Consider the following 15,297-nt stretch of genomic DNA (forward strand, 5'->3'; position numbering starts at 1 on the left):
CCCCTCTTCCTCACCATCTAAGCCCTCTTGGTCGCACACAACACTTATTCCTCACTTCTTCCCTCCCTCCTCCCCTTCCACCACCACCACCGCCACCATCAGCCACCATCTCTACCGGCCCCAACCCGACTATGAACCGTCTCTCATCGTCATCGATCTTCAACGTCTTCATCCCGCAACGACAACAAGCATGACCGACACAGGTTCCGGGTTCCTCCAGTGGACCATCATCCTCGTCTTTACGGCCCTCGTCCTCGCCACCGTGGTTCTGGCCCAGACCGTCGCCTCCTACTCGTCGGCTTACGTCGCCGCCCCCAAGGAGGTGGCTGCCTACATCGACACGGTCGACTTCTCCATCCAGGAGAACGAGAGCTACGACCGCGACGTCGCCAAGGTCCAGCGCCTCGAGGACAAGATCCGCCTCGGGCGCCTGCTGCGCGAGATTCAGCGCTGCGGCGACGACCTGCGCGAGGAGCTCGACGGCCTGGTCATGGACCAGGGCACCACCACCCTGCGCACCTCGTCGCGCCTGCTCTGGGCCTACCTCCGTCCATCCCTCGACGACCGCGTGCGCCGCCTCGACCTGCTGCGCATGCGCTTCCTCGTCGTCTACATGGGAATCATCACCTCCATCGCCGACAGGCAGCCACCCCCCCCGCCGCCTCTGCCACGCGGCGACCCGGAGAAGACTGCCTTCTCCCCTACCGGCCACGCCCATAACCATCATCAGGCGGCGGCCGCCGCCGCCCATCACCGCACCCTCCCGGTCACGCCCTCCAAGCCGCCACTGTCACGCTCCGCCACCATAGCAGAGGATCACGCAAAGCGCCCGCCCCTCCGGAGGCTGACTACCCATGCCATCGGCCACAACGAGAATACCGGCCGTCCTCATCGCAAAGGCTGGGCCGGTGTCGTCGAGGAGCTGCAGACTTCGCCAAAGATGCACAAGCGCCATGCTTCCATAGAACAGGCCATGGCTCTGGATAAGACGCCGCCGTCTGCATGACCTCTTTCTTTCTCTTTCTCTGTCTCTCGTTCTTCTCTTTGCACTCCTCCCACTACCTCCCCTCCCACTGCCCCGGTCTATTTTCCAAAGCGAAGCACTCTTGTCTTCCTCGATGGCCCCTCTTCTTCTTCCTTTCTTCTACTATTCAGAGCTGATCAATATGCACCCTCGAATGTTGGGCCGGACTTTATGTGGAATGATTTTGTTTTCTTTCTGGTATGTTTTATTTTGGAGATTACGGTTTATGATGAATTTTACGAATAAGGAGAGTTGGGTCGGGTTGGATGAATCACGAGAAAGACGAATATATCAAGAGCACATCGGACTACATGTACTAAGGAGTTTTTTACTTTTTTTTTTTTCTCTTCTCTTCTCTTCTTTTTTTCTTTTCTTTTCAGTTTATGGTTTTTACCTTGCCACTTCACCTCATATATACATATATAGATAAGACATGATACCCCCCCCCCCCCCCCCCCCGTATTAACAACCACCGCGCTCTATCTTGTCCCCCTTGACCCTTCTCATAAGATATATATCTCTTTAGCTCCCTCCTAAATATCCTTCTGCGTTTCTCAATGAGCAGGCGCATCATCAGGACCTGTGCCGTTGCGTTCACCGACTTATAAGAGAGAAAGGGAAAAAAAAGGAAGCGTCAGTATTCGTCGTATTCGTGTCAGTGATAAGGCAGGCCAGCAAGATTGCGAACTTACCATCCAGTGCCACGAGGAATCGGCTCACCATGTTGTAACAAGCAATCTTGTAAAACGCGGGCAGTCAGTTGACAATACTATGACGAGGCCGATATCTATCTTCCCCTCACATGTTGGAAGAAATGTGAGAAGAGAGGGTCCGACAGGAGAAGGCTCGTCCTACCGTGGCGGTGATCTCGCTAATCTCCCGATCGCTGAAGAGGGCCCTGAGAGCGGCAAAGGTGTCGTCCCCCACCCTGACGCGCCTCGTCATCTCATCCGTGTATGCCAGCACGGCCCACTGCCGGTCATCGAACAGCAGGTCCCCGCCCACGTCGGTCCTGGGGGGCAGCTCGCCCTCCCTCCTGACCACGTCGAGCGCCCTGTCGGACACGCCGGCGGCGGCGGCGAGGGGAGCGTGGTGGCCCCACTCGTACCAGGCGCCGTTGCAGACTGCCACCCTCGAGATGGCCAGCTCGCGTACGTCGGCCGCCAGCGAGGTGCGCGTGCGGATCGCCCCCAGGAAGGTGTTCCATCCGTCCGCCACGGCCGGGGAGTGCAGGAGGGCGCGGTCGAGCGGTTGAAGGGGACGGGGGGCCCGGCGGGCTCGCACACGCTCCACGACGGCTTGCTCCTCTGCCGTCGAGGTCGGTGGCGGGTCGGCGACGTAAGGGATTCTCATGGTGGCAGGTTGCGTATGTGTATGCGTGTGTGGTGTGGGAGGTAGAATTCACTACTTGAGAAGGAGAAGAGCAGAGGAAAAAAAAAAGTAATTTTTTCTTCTTCTCTCAATGGAAGCAATAAAAGGTTCAGATAAGGTGAGGAAGAAGAAGAAGAGAAATAGAAAAAGGGTGGAATAAAATCAAGGGGTCGAGATGGGGGGGGGGGGGTTAAGTATTTACCCAGTCGTAATTCATCTTGATGTCGGTTTGTATGCCCAGATGCATCTATTACTACGGAGTACTACTTACTGTATTGATGGGATCCGCTTCTTCCCCCGCGGGGTTCTCCCCCGGCTCATAGAGTTCGGATCCGAAAATCGCTCCGCCCGACATTCAGAGTAATACACGATCATCATTACTTCTCAACGAACCACCCACGTCGCTTGGGAACCACGATGGGGATAGCCATACACCGAATGCAGAATACAAATTCTTCTCTTTTATTCCAATCGAGCGTTTGTGACTTATGACTCATGTAACTGTTCCAGTCCCGGGATCATCAAGCATCTATCTGACTGACTGCCCATTTAGGCAGGTCAGCACATTTCGTAGAGCGGGGCAGCAGACAGGAAGTGAGTGGGTTTCATCGATTTTCTTCTTCTTTGTCCCAAACTTCTTCTCTCTCTTCTCCTTCATGGATTGATTCATTATGGCAACTGATGCATGTCTAAAAAAAAAAAATTCAAGTCAAAGAATCTATCGTACGATGATGATGTTGTCGGGCTGGGGCAGGGAGGTGGTCGACGTTTATAAATGCAAAAAAAAAAAAAAAGAACATGGCTGACGCTGAAATCGGGACGGGTAAGGACCATTACAATGTTTTATTTGTCCGTGTCATGCGACCCTAGCTCACTTGCAATGTTATACAAGCTGGAAGATGTTGGTGGATAGTTCATCGGTGAGGGAGACAAGGGGACGGGGATTTGAACATACCTGATGTCTTCCCTCTCCGCCGGCTTGACGGTCTCCTCCTCGCGGGGTCCGTCAGCAGGACCGGAGCTGGAGATGATGGCACCGTCACGGCCGTCCTCGGCCCCGGTAGGGATGCTGACCAGACCGCCGGACTCCTTCTTCTTCTTCTGTTTCTCGACGTTGCGGATATCGCTCAGACGTTCGAAGTAGCCTTCGGGAACATCGGTGACGTACTTGCCGCAGAAGACACCGACCTCAAAGTCCTCGACATCGGTCTTGGTCTCGGCCGCCTCGAGGCAGGCCGCTTTGAGATCTCCCAGTTCCTGGAAGACGATGTCGTCAGCGTCGATGCACTCGGCGATCTCGGCGCGGGTCCTGCCGTGGGCGACGAGGTCTAGACATGCAAGAGTCAGTACTATTACATCACGCAGCGAGAACAGGATACGGTCCGGATCTTTTCATACCGGCAGGATCCGCAAGGTCGATTCCGTACTGTGGCAAACGGTCAGCATATGGTACCTTTCTCCGAATGTCCAAGTGTGCGACGTATAACAGTGAACTTACAATGTGAGGGTACATGCACTCTGGCGAGCACGAGACAAAGATGACGCGGGCAGCACCAGCCTCACGGGCCATCAGGACCTAAAGAAAACAACATTTTCAGCTGGACTGCAAGAGACAAGGTCTATGAATTGACGTGGGCAAAGGAAGTTAGGTCGTACGATTTCGCGTGAAGTAGCTAGAGACCTGGTTAGTAGAGCATACTTCATATCTATATGATACGATAAAGAAGAGGGGGTGAAGGGAAAAAAAGAAAAAAGGGGAAAAAAAAAGAGAGAAGCTCACTTCCACGGACAAGACTGTCGTCCACAATTATGAGGTTCTTCCCACGAAACTCGGAGTCGATGGGCGACAGCTTGCGGCGGACGCTCTTCTGACGCAGGGCCTGGTTAGGCAGGATGAAGGTACGGTGGACGTATCGGTTCTTGATGAGGGCGGTGACGTAGGGCTTGCCGAGCTTCTCGGCCAAGGTGGCGGCAGCAATGTTGCTAGTCTCGGGGACGGGGATGACGGCGTCGATCTTGGAGACTTCGTCGTCGCCGAGGGCGTCGCGGATCTTCTTGGCCAGCTTCTCACCCATATTCTGGCGGCTGCGGTAGACGGAGATGCCGTCGATGCAGGAGTCGGGGCGGGCAAAGTAAACGTACTCGAAACAGTCGGGCGTGTACGACCGCCTCTCGACGATCTGACGGAACTCGGGGTGACCGTTCTTCTGGATGAAGACGGCCTGGCCGGGCAGGATGTCGATGATGTTGCCGAAGCCGAGCTGCTTCAGGGCCACGGACTCGGAGGCCATGAAGTAGTCGGTGGCACCGGGGAGAGTGGCCGAGGGGCGGGAGCCGAGGCACAGGGGACGGATGCCGTTGGCGTCACGGAAGCCCAGGATGCCGAAGCCGGCGATCATGGCCGTGCAGGCAAAGGCGCCCTGGCACATGGAGTAGACGTCGCCCAGGGCGGTGAATATATCGTCAGAGTTGGCGCGGGTCTTGCCCAGCTTCTGAAGACCGTAGGCAAAGATGTTGAGCCTTTTGTTAGGGAAGGAGAAGAGTCAGTGACCGGTGTTCTAGGGAGAAGAGGAGGCGGGCACATGTACAGGAGCTCAGAGTCCGAGTCCGAGTTGATATGACGGCGGGCCTCCCCGTCGAGGAACTTGCAGAGGAACTCGGTGTTGACGAGGTTACCGTTGACGGCCATCGACAGACCAAAGGGGGAGTTGACGTAGAAGGGCTGAGCCTCGGAACTGCAGCATCTAAGTTAGTAAAGTCTGCAAGGTGCTAAGCAGTATCGGCTGGACCGAACGTACGCAGATGAGGTTCCCATGGTAGGGTAACGGAGGTGACCGAGACCTTGACGGGGTTGAGTTAGCATCATCATCCACTTGAACGTTTAGCTCTCCCTCTCCCTCTCTCTCTCTTTATTTTTTTATTTTTCTTCTTCTTTTTTTTTTTTTATAAAAAAAAAATCACGACATACCCATGTATCCAGGCAGCTGCTGGATACGCTTGCCCTCGGCAAAGACCTTGGCGGCCATGCCATTTCCCTTGCACTGGTACACCCTTCCACCCTGGCAGACGGTGATGCCGGCAGCCTCCTGTCCACGCTTTCATTTTGTTCATGTCAGTTGAGGAAGTTTGGCAGCGGGAAAAGGGAGGGGGATCGAGTGTCTCGTAGAGGGAAGAGAAACACATACGTGCTGAAGCAGGTACAGAGACTCATGCAGATCGACGGCGGCCATGGTAGACCTGGTGTCACCCAGCTTGAGAGGGAAGGTAAGATGTCAGTTCATCGTGTTGATACGGTGGTTGCCTCTTCATCTTGAATTTTTCATGTATCATTTCTCATGTGTGTTTCTCAAAAGAGAAAAAAAAAACACCCATGGAGGGGTAGTAACGTACCAAGAGACCTGTAATACCACACATGTTGACGGTGTGATAGAGAGCGAAGAGAGATATAAATATCTTTGTCTTGATATTTATATATAATCTCAGTAATAGTCAACGAGACACAGACTGCAAAAGTGGGAATGCAGGAGACCGAGATGTCAGATGTTGACAAGTGTTTGGCGAGGTCGGCTAAAGAGAGAGAGAGAAAGGAAAGAAGAGGAAAAAATTATACATCCCACGCCGCCCGTAGTGAACGGGTAACTAACTTTGTGTGTGCGCGCGCGTGTGTGGTGTGTGTTTGTGGCTTTCGTTGGTGAGTTTTGCGTAGTGTAGGTTCAACTTTCCGCACTGTGCACGTGATGTACACAATCTGCGAGTCTCGCCGTGGCTGCTTCTCATAAGGGGAAGCTTATAGGCTCTGTAGGCTCTGTATGCTCTGTATGGCCACTGGATAGGCTATCAATGCTACGCGTACTCTGCACGTACTGGGTAGTCTATACTCCATCCTGTAAGCGCTGAATGACTGACCGGTGGAAAAAAAATCGAAAGAATAAGTAAAAATAAAAACTAGATCGTCTCTCTCTGTGTGTCGTAGTGTCGTAGATAGCACTAGCTCTTCCGGATCGTTGCCGACGACGTGGATCGCACAGTGCCGGCTGGTGCGCCATTTACTACTACAGGACAGATTAGTATCTCGTATGTAGTAGCTCCAGCTGTACTGCTAGTATCCCGTAATATCATTCTTGATAACGACACTGCCGACTTTTTGCTCGACATGATTTCATCCTCATATGCTCCATACAGGTTGTGCCGGTAGCCGATAGGGCGGCGATGCGGAGCACTGTCTTCTCCGGATCAGGTGCAGATGGAGGGCGGGCACCCGAAGCCGGTCCGGCCATGCGGCTAGCCTCTCTCCAGTTTGACGTGGCTTCCAAGGTACCTTTACGTTAGCTTAAATGGGGACTTGGCTTCATGTACGTAGGGCTCTGGGCCTGCAACTCTGGTGTCTATATTCGTATCAGCATTACTGCCTCGGGGGGGGGGGGCCGGGGGGTTTAGAAAAGAATAATAAAAAGAAATCATTCAACGATTAATACTACCACTGAACCTGTGAAGACTGCCACTATTGATAGTGGAGATCAGATGGAACAGAGCTTGACGGGAAAAAGATGACCACGAAAATATCCCCAACACCCTGCGCAATGTATTATATTCTTCTTGCCATAGTCTGATCGTAATGCCTTGATGTCTTTCTTCTTTCTTTCCTCTTTTCATCCTTCGTCTGCTTGGCTTAGTAATATCACTCTGCTGAGCGTTTCTTCGCACCCTAAGAACTTGCAACGAGATGGAGGCATCCTGAGCCGCCAAACGCGCGCGCTGCGTCACATCACGTGACTTACGACCATTTACGCGACACTGCGCTGCCTTTTTCGCGTCGCTCCCAGAGCTATCTTGATCAATCTCTTCCTCCCCTTCAACGCCTTCTCGAGTCGGCGCCATCAGTCATCATGGCCGACATCAAGATCGATAGCAAGCTCTTCCAGGAGCGAGTTTCGCACTTTGTCTCTTCATGGAAGAATGACTTGCGCTCCAAGGAGGCCATCTTTGGAGGTGCCTCATCCCTTGTCGTCACGATGGGTAAGGTTGAGGAGACCCCGGAGCTTCACAAGAACAATGCCATGCACGTAAGTCACCGCCTCCACCTCCGCCTTCCTCGCGCGCAAGCCAGCGCACGTGCCTCGAAAACTGTCCGATCTGTGCTGACCAGCCTGCTGCTAGTTTTGGCTTCTTGGATACGAGTTCCCCACGACCCTGATGCTCTTCACGCTGGACATGCTCTACATCCTCACGACAGCCAAGAAAGGTACGACGGCCTGGAAATGTTGCGATACGATGTGTGATGGAAACGGATACGCTAATGCGCCGTATAGCGAAGCACCTTGAGCAGATCAAAGGCGGCCGATTCCCCGTCGAGGTCCTCGTTCGCGGCAAGGACGCCGAGGAGAACGAGAAGCTCTTCGCCACCCTGGCGGACAAGATCAAGGAGGCCGGAAACAAGGTCGGCGTCCTGGCCAAGGACACGTCGAGGGGACCCTTCATCGACGAGTGGAAAAAAGTCCTCGGGGACAGGTGCAAGGATGTCGAGCAGGTCGATATTACCATCGCCCTCTCGACGTATGCCTTTGCCGTCAAGGACGAACACGAGCTCCGCGCCATGAGAGCTGCCTCGAAAGCTTGCGTCGCTCTCATGACCCCTTACTTCCTCGATGAGATGTCCAACATCCTCGACGCCGAGAAGAAGGTCAAGCACTCTGCCCTGGCCGAAAAGGTCGACAAGGTGCTGGACGACAACAGATTCTGGAAGGCGGTCGAGCTCCCCGGCAAGGGCAAACTGCCGTCCGACTTCGACCCGGCTCAGCTCGACTGGGTTCTCGGCCCTGCCATCCAGAGCGGTGGCAAGTACGACCTCAGATTCCTCAGCGAGTCCAACGACGAGAACCTCCACGCGGGCACTATCGTTGCTGCTATGGGCCTCAGGTACAAGTCCTACTGCTCTACCATCTCCCGCACCTACTTGGTCGACCCCAACAAGGCTCAAGAGGGCAACTACAAGCTGCTCTGCATGATTCACAACTCCATCATCAAGGATATCCGCGACGGCATGCTGGCCAAGGATGTCTACAGCAAGGCGCTCAGTCTTGTCAAGGCCAAGAAGCCCGAGCTGGAGAAGCACTTCCTCAAGAACGTTGGCTGGGGCGTCGGTCTGGAGAACAAGGACCCCACCCTCATCCTCAATGCCAAGAATCAGCGGACTCTCAAGGACGGCATGACGCTCATCATCCACACCGGATTCCAAGACATCGAGAACCCCCAACCCCAGGACAAGGGTAGCAAGATATACTCCCTCGTCCTTACCGACACGATCCGTGTCACCGCGGCGGACCCCGTCGTCTTCACTTCCGAGGCCCCGACGAGCGCCGATGCCAATTCCTTCTTCTTCAAGGACGACGAGGAGGCCCAGCCTGCCCCCAAGAAGGAGAAGAAGGACCCCAAGGTCGGCGCCGTTGCCACCAAGAACATACAGAACACCAGGCTCCGATCCGGTCGCAGCACCCAGGTCGACGAGGTGGCGGACCAGAAGCGGCGCGAGCACCAAAAGGAGCTTGCCGCCAAGAAGCAGAAGGAAGGCCTCGCCAGGTTTGCTGAATCCACCAGCAAGGAGAACGGAGGCGAGGTCAAGAAGTTCAAGCGCTTCGAATCCTACAAGAGGGACAACCAGTTCCCGCCCAAGATCCGTAACCTCGAAATCGTGGTGGACGCCAAGAACGCCACCGTCGTCCTGCCCATCCTCGGCCGGCCTGTGCCCTTCCACATCAACACCATCAAGAACGCGAGCAAGAGCGACGAGAGCGAATTCACGTTCCTGCGCATCAACTTCCTCTCTCCCGGCCAGGGTGTTGGCCGGAAGGACGACCAGCCGTTCGAGGATGCCTCTGCCCACTTTGTGCGGAGCTTGACCTTCCGGTCGACGGACGGAGACCGCTACAGCGAGATCGCGACGCAGATTGCCAACATGAAGCGCGACTCGGTGAAGCGCGAGCAGGAGAAGAAGGACATGGAGGACGTCGTCGAGCAGGACAAGCTGGTCGAGATCCGCAACCGCCGTCCGGCCGTGCTGGACAACGTCTTCATCCGGCCGGCCCACGAGGGCAAGCGCGTCCCCGGCAAGGTCGAGATCCACCAGAACGGTATCCGCTACCAGTCGCCTCTGAACGCGCAGCACCGGGTGGACATTCTGTTCTCCAACGTCAAGCACCTGTTCTTCCAGCCGTGTCAGCACGAGCTGATCGTCATCATCCACATCCACCTCAAGGACCCCATCATCGTCGGCAACAAGAAGAAGACGAAGGATGTGCAGTTCTACCGCGAGGCGACGGACATTCAGTTTGACGAGACGGGCAACCGCAAGCGCAAGTACCGCTACGGCGACGAGGACGAATTCGAGGCCGAGCAGGAGGAGCGGCGGCGACGAGCCGAGCTGGACCGGCTGTTCCAGGGCTTCGCGCAGAAGATTGCGGACGCGGGCCGCAACGAGGGCGTCGAGGTGGACATGCCGATCCGCGACCTGGGCTTCTTCGGCGTGCCCTTCCGAAGCAACGTCTTCATCCAGCCCACCACGGACTGCCTGATCCAGGTGACGGAGCCTCCGTTCATGGTGCTGACGATTGAGGACATTGAGATTGCGCACCTGGAGCGCGTGCAGTTTGGCCTCAAGAACTTCGACATGGTCTTCGTCTTCAAGGACTTCTCCCGGGCGCCGTACCACGTCAACACGATCCCGGTCGAGCACCTGGACCAGGTCAAGGACTTCTTCGACTCGTCCGACATACCCTTCTCCGAGGGACCGCTGAACCTCAACTGGCCGACCATTATGAAGACGGTGACGCAGGACCCGCACCAGTTCTTCGCCGACGGCGGCTGGTCCTTCCTCCAGGCCGACTCGGACGACGAGGGCTCCGAGGAGGAGGAAGAGTCGGCCTTTGAGATGAGCGACGAGGCCTTTGACGAGGCCTCGGAGTCGGAAGACGAGTCAGACTTTGACGGCAGCAACGCCAGCGACGATGACGACGGCGATGCCGAGCTCGACAGCGAGGACGAGGGCGAAGACTGGGATGAGATGGAGAAGAAGGCCAGGAAGCGTGACCGCGAGGATGCCGCGGCGGCCAACAATGACGACGACAGCGGCAGCAAGAAGAAACGCAAGAGGTGAAAGAGGAAGGGAAGAAAAAGAAGACGGGAAGAAACATGCAAACGTGTGGCTAACCCTACGGGATCTACCCTCCTCTTGTGTCGTGGGCTACGTGCCAAGCTCTTTTTGTATTATCGGATGGAAGATCGAAAGAGAGGGGAAAAAAAACAAACACGGGGACTAACTATGCTTCTTTCTCCTTCTTCCCTCTCTTACTCTCTTTTTTTCTTTTCTCGCGTTGGCTTAGTCTTTCCTCATCGTTTTCTTCTTTTTCTTAAGGAGTTTTTCTTTTTTCTTTCTTTCTCAAGTTGTCCTGTCTATTGTAATTTCTAAAATAACATGGTAACACATGATGAATTCACAACCCCTTTCACAACATGGTTCAATAGTAATGTTATATATATATATGCATTTTCTGAACAATCCTGTTGAGATCCCGTCAAAGTCATCCATCCAAGACTAGTGTCATCTCTTGACAAGATCAGGCACGGGCCGTAGGTCGAGGTACCACCCCTCCCCTCCTCCCGTCCTCCCCTTCGTACAACCTACCCTTTTGAGGTTGTTGGCCATTAGAAGAATCCGGACTGCGGTCGTGAGCTTTACAATATATCGGACAAAAGGGTGAAGAGACAAGGGCGAGGCAGAAACCCCCCCCCCCCCCCCAAAAAAAAAAAAAAAAAAACGGCTCACATCTCGAGCAAAAATTGAAACACAACCAGTGATTTTTTGTATTCACAATCTACTACTGAATCTTTCTTCTCAAGTTGTCAACTAAAACATATTCAAAGATCGCGAGACAGCGTACAAGGAACAAGAAGAAGATGGAAAAGAAGGGAAGGAAAAGAAACAAAACTCCTCAAGACTCCCATATCAATCACACCGTGATTCACCCGCGCAGACAGCAAAAGAAATAAGAACGGGGTCCCTCCATGTTAGGTATCTCCTCCTCTCCGGAAGGGCTGTTCTTACGTACATGGTGCTGAGGCCGCAAGGGGAAGGGCAAGGACAGTTACAGGTCCAGCAAAAGAAAAAGAAAAAAGGGTCCGACAGATAGATAAGAGCGCAGTAAAGATTGAAAAAAAAAACACATTTCCTTCTGTAACCAGAGCAGGTCGCGTCACTCGACATCATCCCGTCTGGCACTCAACGGCGGATCATACGGCCTACCCGAGAGCGACAGACCCAGACCGAGTGTGACCCTGCTGTTGCCAGCCTCGTCTTTTGCCCTCGGAGACGCAGCCGTAGGCAGAGGTCGGTACGGGTGGGAAGGAGCAGCAGCAGCTCTGGAAGGATGGCGGGCACCGCGAGCACCAGCACCCCGGGAATCGCCCTGAAAAGCCGACTAGGCTTCGCCGGGGATCGAGCGGCCGGACGCCACGGCAGTAGGGGGGTTCTGCTGCTTATTGGCCGGGACATTGTTCCACGAGAGGTAAGTGTGGTCGCCGAGCTTCCTGGGCTTGACCAGGTGGGTGGCGGTGAAGATGGTGCCGAGGAGGATGCAGACGCCGCCGACGACGATGTAGGCGATTCCGAGGAAGTTGTTACGACCACCCATGACGGTGCGGGTGCTGATGAGGATCGACTTTGTACCGTCGTACTCCTTTGAAGGGAAGACTGCAGGCGATGGAAGTTAGCAAGAGGGGCAATGAGGCAAGGAGCGAGGAGGGGGGCAGAGAGAAGAAGCCGGAGGAGGAGGATGAGGGTACGTACAGTCTTCGATAATGATCTCGTACTCGCCCTCCTTCATCGCATCCGTGTCGTTGCGCTGGTACAGCTTGGAGAAGGTGGGCAGACCGGCGGTGCGCATCCAGACGTGGAAGCTCTCCCAGTTGACCAGGTCGGGAGGGGGGTTGTCGTCAGTGTAGCCGTCCGGGTAGCGCTTGGCCCAGTTGGGAGGGGGGAGGATCTCGTCGTTGCTGTAGGACGTCTTGCCGTAGAGCTCGCGGTCCGTGTCCCAGGCGATGCCTTCCTGGGTCATGACGTACGTCTCGGTCTCGTTGCCCTCGGCGCCCGGGGGGTTCTGCAGGACGGGACTGGAGAAGGTGTCGTTGAAGAGGGAGTTGGCGATGAGGCCGCAGGGGTAGTAGGGCTTCTTCTCGTCTTTGTTGACCTCGAGGGGGTCGCAGTCCGAGTCCTTGATCTCATCGTACGTGCGGGCGTCGCCCTTGAGCTGGTCGGCGTCGAACGAGGCGACGTAGCGACGGTGGTTCTGGTAGAAGTTGGTCATGAAGTAGTAGAAGAGGACGGGAGGACCCATGCTCTCCGGGATGTTGAAGCGCAGGTAGCACCGGTCCGTGGTGACCTCGACGCCGTTGCTGAGGTTGGTCTTGACACCGGTCCGCTGGGCCCAGCGGGCATCGACGGACTTGTTGCTCGACTTGAAGGCCTTTTCGATCTTGGACGACGGCATGCTCTCGAATCCGGAGCCTCCGGCGTAGGCGGGGGCATCGCTCACGCAGTCGGTATAGTCGAGGCGAATCTCTTGAACCTAAAAGGGAAGGGCCCATACGAGTTAGCTATGCGGGAATGATGGGTCTCGCACAGAAGAGAGAAGAGAGAGAAGAGAGAGAAGAGAGAGAAGAGAGAGAAGAGAGAGAAGAGAGAGAGAGAGAGAGAGAGAGAAGAGGAAGATGTATACCTGAGTACTGGCGTAGTACAGAAGGCCACCGATGGGAGCGAAGATGATTCCAATGATGAAGAACAGAGGCAGGACAGTCTTGGGGGTAAGGATAGGCCTGAAACACACACGAGGGTCAGCACGTCCCGCGCGGAAAATGACTTGGGGAAGGAAGATGGAAATGGATTCATACTGCCAGGCTTTCAACCGCTGCTGCCTAAAGGCCGTGTCTACACGATGAGAGGAAAGGTGTCAGTCGCAAAGGCCAGGACCGAAGGTGGTGGTGGTGGTGGTGGTGGCCAAACTCACTCGCAGGGCGACGGCTCTTCTTCTTCTCCGGCTGCTTCGGGGACGAGTCGTTGGAGTCCATGGAATCGACATGGTCGATCCCGCGTGGCGATTCGGCCATGCTGGTGTGGTTTGTGCTGTAAAGCTGAGATATTACCGCTGAGGACAAGTCTCGTCGAGGGCCTGGACGTTCGTCTTCTACCTTCTTCTCTACGACGAAGAAAGATTGGTGTTCGTCTGTCGACGGTTGTAAAGGGGTGGAAAATGCGCTTGCTGGGCGCAGTCAAATGGATGGGTCAGACGTAGAGGTTGAGGATGCAGGGCCTATGCCAGAAGGATCAGGGAGTAGGCCACTGTAAGGGAAATCTTGTATCCACTATACGGGGCCTACGACGTAATAAACGGTACAGGCCAACTCGCCCGCACCTTAAAAAAAAAAGGATGGGTTCGTAACTCACCCCGTTGCATATGTGCATGACTAATCATCCACTGGACTCTAACATGCGCCGCGTATATCTGTTCACCTCTTCTGTCCACTGGCAGGGGGGGAAGAAAACAGGCATAACAATGTGAGGAGAGGAATCCATGCTCGGTGTGAGCATCGATATCACCAACTTTATTCTCATCGTACATGTTGCTTGTCGAGGCTTCCCTGTCGCATGGCTGCCTTCCCATAATGTTATGCTAAAAAAAAAGGTCTCGGTACTTCGAAGCCCCATTGCACTGCCACCGGCCCACAAGCCTGCAACGTCAGCCACCAGTGGACGACGGCCAGAGCCTCTTCTATTTCCGTTCATCGGCAGCGCATTGTCATTGGCATTCAGAGGCATCAGGATTGTGCCTATCAAGTCGTAGGGCTCTTCTTCTTCTTCTTCCATCTGAGATGAATAGAGGAACGTGTTGATATCGGCGATGAGTGCTACGATTACCCGTACGAGAGGAGATGCAGGATGCTGCTAGCCGTGCATGCCATCGTCGTTAGTACGAGTACAGACTACACCGTACCGTTTCTTCGGCCTCCTCCACAGCGGAGCACGGCGTCCAGCGTGTCGGAGACGGTACCAAGAGGCGAAAACTGATGGGTTCTATGGGTAGGCGTACTATATATATCAGCTACCATGCCCGTGACTTCTGTATATATATATGTATTATCCTCCTCCATTCCTCTGTCCTCTCTCCTCCCTGCGTTTCTAGAGTCATACGTATTACCTTGGGAAGGGGGGGTAATCACTATCGGAAGCCTGGATTCCATCTCTCAGCCCCTACGAGCCCCCGCATCTCACCCCGCCGCCACCGCATCAGGCAGCGCCTCCATCTCGCCATCCCGCCTCCTCTCTCCCCGCCTCCCTCTCCCCTCTCCCGCAAGACCCGACCGAAACACTGCCTGAGATACGAAAGAGAAGGAGAGACAGGATGTCCGGCAAAGACCCCATAACCTGCCACGTCCTCGACACCACAGCCGGCCGGCCAGCGCGCGGCATCCGCGTGAAGCTCGAGGGACCGGCACCATCTTCATCGGCCAGCAGCAGCCACAACGCCGCGGCGGCCGCCAAGACGTTCGAGGCCGTGACCGACGACGACGGCCGGGTCAAGGTCTGGCTCCCCTACAGCTCGGCCACCTCGGTGGGGGAGGTGCCCGTCTACACGCTCGTCGACGTGCTGGCCGACATCGAGGGCCCCTCCCGCTGGACCCTCCGCTTCGACACGGCCGGGTACTTTGGCGAGGACCAGACCTTCTTCCCCGAGGCCACCATCGTGTTCCGCGTCGACGAGGGCCAGAGCTACCATGTCCCTCTCCTGCTCAGCCCGTACAGCTATACTACCTACCGCGGTAGCTGAGGGGGCGCGGGGTGGGAGATGGGACCCGAG

General features: G+C 55.3%; 6 protein-coding genes across 6 annotated transcripts; 3 read left to right on the plus strand and 3 right to left on the minus strand.

Moving 5' to 3' along the window:
- Window positions 1-190: 190 nt before the first annotated feature.
- On the plus strand, window positions 191-1,006 carry GMORB2_5970 (uncharacterized protein; the record flags this gene model as incomplete). Its single annotated transcript, XM_035467940.1, has 1 exon — window positions 191-1,006. The coding sequence occupies one exon, from the start codon at window positions 191-193 to the stop codon at window positions 1,004-1,006; it is 816 nt and encodes a 271-aa protein (XP_035322906.1).
- An 816-nt stretch (window positions 1,007-1,822) lies between these two features.
- Window positions 1,823-2,377, minus strand: GMORB2_5971 (Carboxymuconolactone decarboxylase family; the record flags this gene model as incomplete). The annotated part of the gene is made up of 1 exon (XM_035467941.1): window positions 1,823-2,377. The coding sequence occupies one exon, from the start codon at window positions 2,375-2,377 to the stop codon at window positions 1,823-1,825; it is 555 nt and encodes a 184-aa protein (XP_035322907.1).
- Window positions 2,378-3,352: 975 nt separating this feature from the next.
- On the minus strand, window positions 3,353-5,809 carry GMORB2_5972 (amidophosphoribosyltransferase; the record flags this gene model as incomplete). The annotated part of the gene is made up of 10 exons (XM_035467942.1): window positions 3,353-3,723; window positions 3,794-3,821; window positions 3,894-3,971; window positions 4,052-4,068; window positions 4,176-4,915; window positions 4,984-5,130; window positions 5,194-5,236; window positions 5,364-5,490; window positions 5,581-5,646; window positions 5,786-5,809. Coding segments are annotated over 10 exons (1,641 nt in total), but the record flags the coding sequence as incomplete, so codon positions are not given.
- A 1,472-nt stretch (window positions 5,810-7,281) lies between these two features.
- GMORB2_5973 (Nucleosome binding factor SPN, SPT16 subunit) lies at window positions 7,282-10,544 on the plus strand (the record flags this gene model as incomplete). Its single annotated transcript, XM_035467943.1, has 3 exons — window positions 7,282-7,458; window positions 7,553-7,637; window positions 7,705-10,544. The coding sequence occupies 3 exons, from the start codon at window positions 7,282-7,284 to the stop codon at window positions 10,542-10,544; spliced, it is 3,102 nt and encodes a 1,033-aa protein (XP_035322909.1).
- Window positions 10,545-11,865: 1,321 nt separating this feature from the next.
- On the minus strand, window positions 11,866-13,549 carry GMORB2_5974 (uncharacterized protein; the record flags this gene model as incomplete). Its single annotated transcript, XM_035467944.1, has 4 exons — window positions 11,866-12,137; window positions 12,234-13,011; window positions 13,066-13,370; window positions 13,450-13,549. The coding sequence occupies 4 exons, from the start codon at window positions 13,547-13,549 to the stop codon at window positions 11,866-11,868; spliced, it is 1,455 nt and encodes a 484-aa protein (XP_035322910.1).
- A 1,292-nt stretch (window positions 13,550-14,841) lies between these two features.
- On the plus strand, window positions 14,842-15,267 carry GMORB2_5975 (5-hydroxyisourate hydrolase; the record flags this gene model as incomplete). The annotated part of the gene is made up of 1 exon (XM_035467945.1): window positions 14,842-15,267. One exon carries the CDS (start codon window positions 14,842-14,844, stop codon window positions 15,265-15,267), a length of 426 nt encoding a protein of 141 aa, XP_035322911.1.
- Between the last annotated feature and the right edge of the window lie 30 nt (window positions 15,268-15,297).

This window comes from Geosmithia morbida (assembly GCF_012550715.1).
Source record: "Geosmithia morbida isolate 1262 chromosome Unknown scaffold_4, whole genome shotgun sequence".
NCBI lineage: Eukaryota > Fungi > Ascomycota > Sordariomycetes > Hypocreales > Bionectriaceae > Geosmithia > Geosmithia morbida.